Source organism: Crotalus tigris, unplaced genomic scaffold (assembly GCF_016545835.1).
Source record: "Crotalus tigris isolate CLP2741 ecotype Arizona unplaced genomic scaffold, ASM1654583v1 scf7180000017752.986373038:1224578, whole genome shotgun sequence".
NCBI lineage: Eukaryota > Metazoa > Chordata > Lepidosauria > Squamata > Viperidae > Crotalus > Crotalus tigris.
The window spans coordinates 257,717-269,748 of NW_024096614.1; the positions used below are offsets into that span (position 1 = coordinate 257,717).

At 37.7% G+C, this 12,032-nt stretch overlaps 1 protein-coding gene across 5 annotated transcripts in view; it reads left to right on the forward strand.

The window, feature by feature from the left end:
• The window catches only part of LOC120306745 (cytochrome P450 2J2-like), a 48,367-nt gene extending 39,761 nt beyond the window's left edge, over positions 1-8,606 (forward strand). For 4 of the 5 annotated variants that reach the window (XM_039340515.1, XM_039340516.1, XM_039340514.1 and 1 more), the window contains exons 7-9: positions 3,639-3,826; positions 3,948-4,089; positions 8,169-8,606. In XM_039340515.1, the coding sequence (XP_039196449.1) occupies positions 3,639-3,826; positions 3,948-4,089; positions 8,169-8,353 (515 nt within the window). In that variant the 3' untranslated portion in view covers positions 8,354-8,606. The remainder of the gene's footprint in view (positions 1-3,638; positions 3,827-3,947; positions 4,090-8,168) is intronic. The other variant, XM_039340518.1, reaches the window with a different exon arrangement.
• The last annotated feature ends 3,426 nt before the right edge of the window (positions 8,607-12,032 follow it).

Genomic DNA, 12,032 nt, shown 5'->3' on the forward strand with positions numbered 1-12,032 from the left:
AAGTACAGCATAGGTGGCACCATGCTCAATAGTAGTAACTGTGAGAGGGACCTCGGAGTCCTAGTAGACAATCACTTAAATATGAGCCAGCAGTGTGCTGCAGCTGCCAAAAAGGCCAACACAGTGCTAGGCTGCATTAACAGAGGGATAGAATCAAGATCACGTGAAGTATTAATACCACTCTTTAATGCCTTGGTAAGGCCACACTTGGAATACTGCATCCAGTTTGGTCACCACGATGTAAAAAAGATGTTGAGACTCTAGAAACAGAGAAGAGCAACAAAGATGATTAGGGGACTGGAGGCTAAAACATATAAGGAACGGTTGCTAAAATTGGGTATGTCTAGTTTAACGAAGAGAAGGACAAGGGGGGACATGATAGCAGTGTTCCAATATCTCAGGGGCTGCCATAAAGAAGAGGGAATTAAGCTATTTCCAAAGCACCTGAAGGCAGGACAAGAAGCAACGGGTGGAAACTAATCAAGGAGAGAAGCAACCTAGAACTAAGGAGAAACTTCCTGACAGTGAGAACAATTAATCAGTGGAACAGCTTGCCTCCAGAAGCAGTAAATGCTCCAACACTGGAAGTTTTTAAGAAGAGACTGGACAGCCATTTGTCCGAAATGGTGTAGGGTTTCCTGCCCGAGCAGGGGGTTGGACTAGATGACCTCCAAGGTCCCTTCCAACTTTACTATTATTATTATTATTATACGGTCCAAATATTCACTTGCCTAATAATTGTGCACACAGTGTAGATTGAAAAAGATTCCATGGAATATTTAAACTGAATCAACAGTTTGCATCAATATTCTGAACCTATTTGGACTGGATATGATCAGAGCACAGGGAATGCATTTTCAATCTGCTCTCCTTCATAATATTTTTTAAAAATAATACTAAAATATTATTGAAAAATATGTCTATGAAGGAAAAGGATATTATAGTTAAATTAACAGGTTTTGAAATAGTGAGAAAGGTCAAATATTTAGGAATTTATTTAATGTCCTCTAATGTTAAATTGTATAAAAATAATTATGAGACATTATGGGTAAAAGTTCAAAAGGATTTAAATGATTTGAAAAAATTACAATTATCTTTGTTGGGGAGAATATTGGCAGTTAAAATGAATATACTTCCAAAGTTTCTTTTTTTATTTCAGATGATACCTATTTTGAAAAAAGATGCCAATTTGGAAGAATGGCAGAAGGGGATTAATAAATTTATTTGGGCAGGGAAAAAGCCAAGAGTTAAATTTAAAATTATGCAGGATACACGGGAAAGAGAAGGATTAAAGGCACCAAATTTAAAATTGTATTATGATGCAGTGGCTTTAACCTTGATTAGTGATTGGCTCAACTTAACAAATAAGAATATCCTATCTCTTGAGGGATGGGATTTATTATATGGATGGCACGCCTATTTAATTTATGATAAAAAAAAGTTGATCAGGTTTTTAAAACCCATATTTTGAGAAGTGCCTTGCTGCGTGTCTGGAAAAAGTATTACTATAGGTTAAATTATAAAATCCCAGTTTGGGGGGTTCCAGGACACGTGATAGAGGGAGTATCTAGGGGAGTAAATTTGGATAAGATTTCTTATAAGGAATTACTTAGTTTGGTTGGGCAGCATTGGCAATTAAAGCCTTTAACTGAGTTGAAGCAAGAAAATATTGTATATTCTTGGTTTCATTATAATCAATTGTTATTGAGGTGGAATATAGATAAAAAGGTTGGTATTATTTTAGAGGATGTGAATTTGGTAAAACAGATTGAAGATCAAAGTCGATTTCATATAAAAAGAATTTATAATGCTTTAATAGAATTGGACTCTGAAACGGAGTTAGTTAAAAATTGTATGATTAAATGGGCGCAAAATATCCAAGAGCCAATTTTATTGGATACATGGGAGACAATTTGGGTTAGAAATGTAAAATTTACTCAAGCACAAAGTTTAAGAGAAAATTTTTATAAAATGTTTTATAGATGGCATTTGGATCCCCAAAAGTTGTCCCGCATGTATCCGAAATTACAGCCCAAATGTTGGAGATGTGGAAATTTAGATGCAACTTATTTTCATATTTGGTGGACTTGTAAAGATATTAAAGCTTTTTGGATTAAGATTTGGTGGAATATTCAAAAGATTTTTAGGAAAAAGATAAAGTTTACTCCGCAATTATTTTTGTTGGGTATTATTGTAGATTTGGATGTTAAAGAAACTAATTTGATGTTGAACTTCATAACTGCTGCAAGATTATTGGTGGGGCAATATTGGAAGAAAAACTTATTGCCTACTTTGGAAGAATGGATACTTAAAGTGTCTAATTTAGCAGAAATGGCGAAAATCTCCGCCTATTTGAAGGATCATTCACAAGAAAGATATCTTATGGTTTGGAGAAGATGGATTGATTATATTCAGAAGAAGTATGAAACTGAAAAGTATTATCTTGCTTTTGAATAGATTTTAGATAATTATTAATAGTATTAATGGTATTATTATTTTTGTCTTAATTTGTTAATATTTGTTTTGGGAAGGAGTTAAAGTGTATTATGGTTTTGATTGATAGTTTAGTTGGTTTATGTTAGCTAGAGTATGTTTGTTTATTTGTTATCCTGTAATCAGCTCTGGGAAGTGGGGGAGGGAGGGAGGGAGGTGATGGGTGGGTTTATATTGTAATTTGTAAAACTTTTAATAATAATAATAAAAGGATGGGATTACATTTAATGCCCTAAAGCAGGGCTTTTCAACTAGTGGTACGGGTACCACCTTTGGTACATTGGCACCTGACAGGTGGTACGTGACCATCCTAGAAAAGTGGTAGCGGGGGAGGGGAATGAGCTGAACCGGAGGCAACACCGTACAAGCCTGAGCGAGAGATGGTTGGAGCTGCAGGGCTGTCAGGGCTCAGCGGAAGCACCGGGATCAGCGCCAGACTCCAGCTGTAGCTTGGTGCTGATCCTGACACTTCTGCTGAGCGCAGAAGAAACACCGATCAACTGGAAAGCAGCACTGATCCTGGTGCTTCTGCTGAGCCCAGAAGAAGCGCCGATCAGCTGGAATGTTGCAGCATCTCCAGGGTCTTGTGATTTACATTCAGGTGCTTGGCAACTGATTCATATTTATGACAGTCACAGTGTCCCAGGGTCATGTGAAGTGACCAAAACCTGCTGCAAGTACCCAGAAGATGGGGGGAATAAAAGCCAAATCCCCCACCCCACCTCACTGCCAATCCTCAACAGAAATGCTCACAACAATGAAAATCTCGGACAGGAGATAGAGCGTGGCCAGGCGGGCAGGCATCTTGCATGGCTGTGGCTTGGGGCACAGTTTTTTCACTGCCATTGTAATTTCAAACAATCACTAAGCGAACTGTTGTAAGTCGAGGACTCTCTGTACTTTATCACTTTTTCTTTTTTCTTTTTTTTTTGTTTTGGTCGTCAAGTTTTTGACACATTGATAGGTGACTGGTGGTACTCGGATGTTGCCATATCCTAAAAGAGGTACAATGGGTGAAAAGGTTGAAAAGCCCTGCCCTAAAGGCTATTCTATGTCCTAAACTTCTGTTAAAGATTAAAATTTGAAAACCAGTAAATGAAACATAATAATGAAAAAGAGGCTTTTATTTCTATTGTTTTTTCTAGAGAAAGTCCAGAAAGAGATTGAAGAAGCCTTTAGTTCCTCGGCCTCAATTTCCTATCAGGATCGGAAGAAGCTGCCCTACACCAATGCCGTGATTCATGAAATGCAGCGTTTAAAAAATGTCTTGCTAGTTGGGCTTCCCAGGCAAAGTACAAAAGATGTGACGATGAAGGGTTACCACATTCCAAAGGTGAGAAATGCTAAGAACAGCCACTGCTCTCAGAAACTGCTTTGGAAATGAACAAATATGGGTCTATCAAGACAAGCTAAAACCAAACATTTTAGTAATATTGTTTGAATATTTTTTGCAGAGGACCATTATTTTGCCAGACCTGCGCTCTGTTCTTCTTGACCCTGAACAATGGGAGACACCTGAAGAATTCAACCCAAATCACTTTTTAGATAAGGATGGGAAGTTCGTGGAACGGGAAGAGTTTCTGCCCTTCGGAATAGGTACGTCCATGAGCCCAAAGCAGTTTATCACATATAGATTCCGACCACCCCCATCACTGTGTTATTCTGAAGTCATCATGGACTGAATAGAAAATCCATGAATCTCTATTCCTTCTACTTTCAAAACCATGAGAATCTGAAGTTCCTCTTAGGCTATAAAGTTTAAACTACGAAGAAATACTAATTATATTTATGTTGTAATCAGTAGAGCTTTGCACAATTATCTCTGTTGTTTGGGAGGAGAATTATTAGCTAAATTCAAAGAAAACAAGCCTACTTTTACCTTCTTTTTTTAAAAAAAAATTTATTAGTTTTTTAATTCTTAAGACATAAGTGCTCAAGGAACACCGTGATGCTAGGGTAATCAAACATCCAAAAACAAAACATATATACATAATTCCATCAATACACCAAGTATTCCCTCTCTTTTTCCCTTAAATAGCATCATTTATTTAAAATAATACAATTCTAGCTTAAATTTATTCAGCCTGGACCTGTTTTTAAAGCTTTATAAATTTACAATACCGAAATCAAATTAACTTTAAATAAAAACATTATCAATTCAGGTATCCCTTCCAAATATGTTCTAGTTCCTTAATTTTATCATAAATCTTATTTATTTCTTCTTCCACTAATATACCTTATTTAAAATAAAATATTAATCCATCCTATACATATCTAATCCATCCATCCATCAATCTCTTTAAGCTGACAGAGTAAAATCAAACCTTAAATCATTTCAATCCATTAGACAGAATTCAAATTTCATCCAATTAATTATCATAACTAATAACATCCATATTATCAAACAAATAAATCATCTTATTAGATTAACTCAACATTACATAATAATTTTCATACAAATAAACCTATCCTTCTAAAAGACACATTCTTAATCAATTTAAAATGTATATTCCATTAATCACCCATTTTTCTCTTACTTCTAACTCACAATCTTAGTCCTTAAATCAGTCCATAATTCTAGATTACCTTTAATCCATTACATAAAAATATCTCTTTTTTAAGCTAAAATATTGATCTATCCTAAACATATCTAATCCATCAATCAAACAATCTCTTTAAGCTGACAAAATAATATCAAACCTTAGATCATTTCAATCCATTGGGCATCAAACAAACAAATCATCTTATTAGATTAACATTCCATTAGTTATTAAATCAATCCAGATCTAAAACATCTCTTCAATTTTCTTCCTTCCATTACATAATAATTTTCATATAGATAAACCTATCAGTCCAAAAAATACATTCTTAGTCAATTTAATATATATCTTCCATTAGTCACCCATTTTTCTCTTATTCTAGCTCATAATCTTAGTCCTTAAATAAATCCATAATTCTAGATTGCCTTTAGTCCATTACATAAAATTTTAAATTTCATTTCTTTTCACTCTTATTCTGGCCTTCTTCTTATGCCAAGCAGGTTTCCATAGCAGAGCTTCCCTTTCAGCTAATCAGTCTCTCTTTGTTGCTTGCAATATCATTTCAATCAGTGAAAACCATCTTGGCCTCTGCATTGGCCCTCTGTTTCTCTTAACCATAAAGCCTCATTGCTTTAACAGTTCAAATATCAGTCTTTGCTTTTTCTGGTCCTCAAAGTCATAAGTGAACTGCTTATAAGGCAAAATAAATTTCTCTTTATTCTCAGTTAAATCCTCTTCTTGTGTAATCTGTTTTATAGAATAGTCAGGTATAGTCTGAGAATCAGTTTTGAAGTTTAAGGGAAAGATTCTGGCTCTTAATTCTGTAGTAAACTCTTTCATTGTAGCACATATTTCTTCTTTAGCCTCATAGATCTTTTCCAGTATAAGTTTACAATTTAAATATGAGTGAGGCTCCATTTTAAAAATAGTTGAAGAGAAATCCTTTTTTTCCTCTCTTTTGGTGGAGGCTGTTCCTAATAGCAGTAGAAAAATATCCACCCCCAGAAATCCCACAGCTGCATCAAGTTATCTTTCTCTTAAAAAAGAATTTGAAGGCCAAAACCATCTCATCTCCAAATAGTCAACAATTACAATATTAACTTTTGACCAGTAGATGTCCTCAGTCAGCTAAAAATATTTTTCAAATGCCATTTTTCCCTTTTTTCTATTTTTAAGGAAAAAGTGGAGAAAGAAATACTCTTCCAATATAGGATGATAATACCGCTAAAAAAAAAATAGCATAAGATGATAGTACAACTCTTAGGAAAGAATTTTTTCAGTACCCAAAACATGTGAAAATAAAATGTAGTCTTTAAGATTTTGTTCTATTCTTTTGTTCAACGCCTTTCTTCCCAATCATGTAGAAGCTGCTTTTCCAAGCCAGGGAAATAATTCCAACAGGGCTCTTACAGGCAAAAAAAAAAAAAAAAAAAAGCAGCAAAATAGAATGAAGAGAGGAGTAAAAATAAAGTCTCACCTGGATTCACCATGGTGGTTTTTAAAGTTTAGATGTTCTTTGACTAGCAGTTTGAAGTGGCTAGATGATCGGTCATTTTACTGGCCGATCTTCTACATCGGCCTTCAGAGTTGGCCCGGATAGCGCGGCTCCTCCGCAGCCGAGCGAAGCCTCTTTGACAGAAGTTGCACCCGCCAGGGCAACTTTCGACCCACATAAGGGTCTACTGGTGGAAGGAAACTAGCCAACGAGGAGACGAGTCTCTTCATTTGATTAGAGGCACCGCGATCTGGAACCAGAAGTCACTTTTAGCTTCTTAATGATGGATCTGCATCACAGAGTTTTGGTCCTAGATGCATTAAGCTCAGTCTTTTTAATGGCTGCAGAGTTCCCCCTACAACAGTGTTTTCATCCTGTCTGGCACTGCTTGTACACCAATGAATCTTTCTCTATTGCTGGTGCTGATAACAAAGGGCATAAAAGTTACAGCTTCAGTTATGATAGATATGAAAAACTATTGTTGTCCTCCGAAACTCATGTCCTCCTACCTAAACATACAGGCCCAATGACCCACACCAGTCAGGTGGAAAGGAAAAAAAAAACCCTTTTATATGTAAATAAAAGACCTACCTGGAAGCAAGTTCTGAATAGGCACACCTCTGCTTTGAGTGGATCCCCTTTGATGCAATTTTGAAAAGCATACATTGCCATGATGCCAATTATGGAAATACATATCATTATAAAATAATCATTAAAAGCAGTATACGTCTTGCTTACATCTTCAGGGTCATAGTAAGATAATTTTAATTAATCAATATTTCATCCGCCTTATAATAAAATGAGTGTGGTTTCCTTAGTTCAGCTAAAGCTTGAACTGCCCATAGCCAGCTGTTCAATCCTGACCGGCTCATGTTTGACTCAGCCTTCCATGCTTCTGAGATCAGTAAAATGAGAACCCTGATGGTTGGGGGTAATATGCTGACAGTGTAAATTGCTGAGAAGAGTGCGGTAAAGCCCAATGGAGTGGTATATAACTCTAATCGCTATTGTTATTGCTATTGCTAAAGGTTACATGTTAAAGGTTACAAGGTAGTCTAAGACTTTATCAGTATCACCAATAGTGTTCCTCCTTACTAAAAACCTTCCTATGCCCATCACCTTTATGGTCAGGGATTCCTGAGCAAGAAATAGATGGTCTGCTCAAATTGGCGCTATTTCTGTTTAGCAATAGCAAGCACTTAGCACTTAGACTTATATACCGCTTCATAGTGCTTTTATAGCCCTCTCTAAATGGTTTACAGAATCAGCATATTGCCCCCAACAATCTGGATCCTCGTTTTACCAACTTTGAAAGGATGGAAGGATGAGTCAAGCTTGAGTCTGTCATAATCAAATTCCTGGTAGTGACCTGAGTTAGTTTGCAATACTGCATTCTAACCACTGCCCCACCAAGGCTCATAAACTGCTTTAATAAAGCAGTTTGACCAATGGCTAACCACATCAATAGTTTCAAAGCATTATCTCCAAAAGCTGTTCCTGTGTAGTAAATAATAATGTGCTAATCAATAAGTAATACTAGAAGATAGGAAGATTCATTCTTCTTTCACGTTTCCTTGCCGATGGGATATATTCTGGAGAATTGATTATTATCCCCTTTATGCATGCTTTTATATCTACAGGTGAACGCATATGTGTGGGAGAACAGCTGGCAAGAATTGAGATCTTCATCTTTCTGACCAATCTGTTGAGGGCCTTCAGCTTCCGGTTGCCTGAAGGAGTGAAAGAACTCAATGAAGCCCCTATTGTAAATGTGACAATGCATACACACCCTTACAAACTGTGTGCTATTCCCACAAAGGCTTAAAATTAAACCCCATAAAAAGCATTAAATTATTACAGAATAGGTATTCAGTATGACGAATGTTTCCTCTGTACCTATTCACTTAATATTGTGCTTTGCTTCTATTTACTCAATACTGAAACTTCTGTAACCTATTGCTGGGGTCACACAACATACCTAACAAGGTCAACCAATGACTATATTTGAAAAATGTGCTAACTAAGCTTATCATGCTTTCTTTCCTTTTGGGCGCCAATAAAACATATTACTTTCCATTTATTTTTCGTATCTTTTTCATTTTTACTAAATTTCTGCTATGGACCATGTTCCCCACTCAGGGCAAAATTCACAGATAGACCAAAAGGATGCCATGCTTGAAGGGTTGAAACGATGCTGAGAGAACTAACAGGAGAAGAAAGAGTGTGGCTCCCATCCACACCCCAAGGCAGAACATCCACTGAAGCAACCAATCCATGTTTCATCCCACACTTAGAGCTGAACTTAGACTGGATCTAATTCTATGCTTGATCTGAAGCCCTCTACAGCCTTATCACTTTCTCTACAACCTTCCCCAAATATGTTTGACAGTACAGGTAGTCCTCGACTTACAACAGTTCATTTAGTGACCTTTCAAAGTTACAACAGCCCTGAAAAATGACCTATGACCACTTTTCATAGTGACGACTTTGCAGCATCCCCATGATCATGTGATCAAAATTCAGATGCTTGGCAAATGGATCATATTTATGACCATTGCTGTGTCCCAAAATCATGTGACCTTTGATAAGTAAAATCAAAGGGGAAGCCAAATTCGCTTACATCCTGGTCACTAAATTATCAACTGCAGTGATTCACTTAACAACTTAAGAGCCGAGGTGGCGCAGCAGTTAGAGTGCAGTACTGCAGGCCACTTTAGCTGACTGTTTTCAGCAGGTCAGCGGTTCAAATCTCACCGGCTCAAGGTTGACTCAGCCTTCCATTCTTCTGAGGTAGGTAAAATGAGGACCCAGATTGTTGGGGGTAATGTAAAATATATATATACATTGCTTACTGGTGTACACCGCTTAGAGAGTGCTTGCACTTAAAGCGGTATATAAGTCTCATAAATAAATAAATAAATAAATCGAGGCAATAACTTGAAGACATAAAATGGGGCAAAATTCACTTAACCAATATCTCACTTAACAAGAGAAACTTTGGGATCAATTGTGGTCGTAAATTGAGGACTACCTGTTTTGCTCCAGTTCTGCCAGTTTCTGGCAATTTCTCTCCCAGAATTCTTATTCAAAATCTTCCTCTGAATCAATGCAAAGAAAGAGGCCCCTTGGGGTTAATCCTGCCTGGTCCCTTTGTTATCCACATATTCTGGAGACTGAGTAGATTGCAAATAGAAGGACCTGCCAGGCTTGTGGGACATTTCCTCAAGTGCCTCTTGGAAACCAGTTTGATGTCAATGATGCCATCGAAACAGGGAGCTGGGTCCTAGAAGGGAGCTTCCTGGAATATGGAAAGTGATCTGACCACAAGTGACGTGAATGTCCTAGATCTTCAGATTCCATGTTAGCTAAGAAAAAAACCAGACCAAGGGTGTATTGCTCTCAGTGTGAGTGAGTATCATGATAACCTCTTGGTTTTGTCTTGGTGGCCATGAATTTGTGAGTCACTCAGACCCTGCACTGATGGCCTAGAGATTGTCATTTTGGAGTATAATAAGCCTGGATGAATTTACCAACATCAGGGCAATGAGGTCATGAATCACAGCATTGGTGTAGGGGAACTTTCTCTGATCCTGATAGGAAATTGTCCCTGAGAAGCCAAACATGTCTTCAATCTCTTTCTGGACTTTCTTTAGAAAAAATGATTCAACATTCAACCAATGTTCTTCAGAGGATCTGGCCTTCTTCAAGTTATTGCCAGCTTCTGGGCTCCAATTGCAGATTTGTAGCCCCAGTCGGACTTCCAATGCCAGTTGCCAGCTCATTGAACTTCATGCCACTACTTGCACCAAACCAACTTACAGAGGGCCCCAAATCCATCTCTGATCTCTGAGCACTGCACTGCTCCCTCTGGCCTCTGATCTCTGATCTGGGCCATATATTCACTGTCATGGCCCTTGTTGACTCTCTGGGCCAGTTCCTGCTTCAAGTCCCACCCAGCTGGTCATCCTTCTATGCTGCAGCTCTGGCACCAAGTTGGCTTTTCACTATGGCTCAGCCAGCCTTTCGCCCTCAGAAACACTCTTTGCTGTGTCCTCCCACACCTGCAACCCCTTCAGACTGGCACTGGATTAGGATCAGGCTCAGCTCTCCACCTCCTACCAGGCCCTCATTGTGCTGCCCCACTCATGCACACATGCTCACAATGGAAAGTTCAAAGTTTTTTATTCAAAACCCTCAATAGTTTCAGTAATAAACTAAATGACGAGATGGCCAGGTTACAAACCCCACACGAGATGAACTCTTGACAAGATTCAATCCAAGAAATGCCAAACAAAGTCCAAAGCCAGCCCTAAATCAATACACAGAGCCAGAGGTCAAGATGAAAACAGGAACAAAAGAAACTGGACATGTTGTTCCATTACTTTGATTCAGTCCAAGAAACGCCAAACAAAGTCCAAAGTCAGTCCTCAATCAATACACAGCTGCATTAAGCTCCAGGTCAAAGGCCTGGGGAGTGAGAAGGCATTACAACAACTGTACTCACAGCTTATCCTCAATGACTCTTTGACAACTTCTTTGACCTTTAGATCAGATTGAACTGGGATTTGGATGGAGAATCCACATTGTGAAGACATTTGAAAATTGGTTAGCCCAATTGCAAGGTAGCATGCTCAGGTAATCTATCTGGGTCCATAGATCGGACCTTCAGCCACAGTATGTTTTGCATGTTTTCTAGTTGAATATTTTAATTACTAGATGGCTTTATATAAGCGGTAGATCCAACTAGATCCGTATTGCTGGAAGTGGTGTAGAGGAATCCACCCCAAGGATACATTTGAGAAAAGTAGACTGCATCATTTTCACTAAAGGGGCAGTTATATAGTCCTACAAATCTGCACCATTTGTGATCATTGGGATGATTTTGCTGTTATGTACAATATCTTTATGAAATAAAGGTGTACATTCCCTATCCAAGTTCCAACTATACATACTCTGCCTCTCCTCAAAACAATTACTTTAGGTTTGAATTTATTGCCCTTCAGGTCACTGAGTGCACAATATGAATTATCCCTACCTGGATACATGATATTAATACTACCTCATCTGCATAGAGCTCAATGTTTACGTGTCTAATTCTGGGGATATGCATATTGGTTAAATGGAGGGACCTTGGGATTTCATTCATTCAGCTAGTCCATTGCTAAGCACAATAGTTTTTAAGTAAATTTTGCCCCAGTTTATGATCTTTCTTGCCATTGTTGTTAAATGAATCAGTGCAGTTGTTAAATTAGTTACACAATTGTTAAGTAAATCTGGCTTCCCTATTGATTTTGCTTGTCAGAAGATTGCAAAAGATGATCACATGATTCATAAATAGATGTCAGTTGGCAAGCACCCAAATTTTGATCAAATGACCTTGAGGTTGCTGTAATGGTTGTAAGTGTGGAAAGAGTCGTTAAGTCTCTTTTTCAGTGCCATTGTAACTTTCAGTAGTTACTAAATGAATGGTCTAGGATTACCTGTATCCAGATTAGAGAAAATGG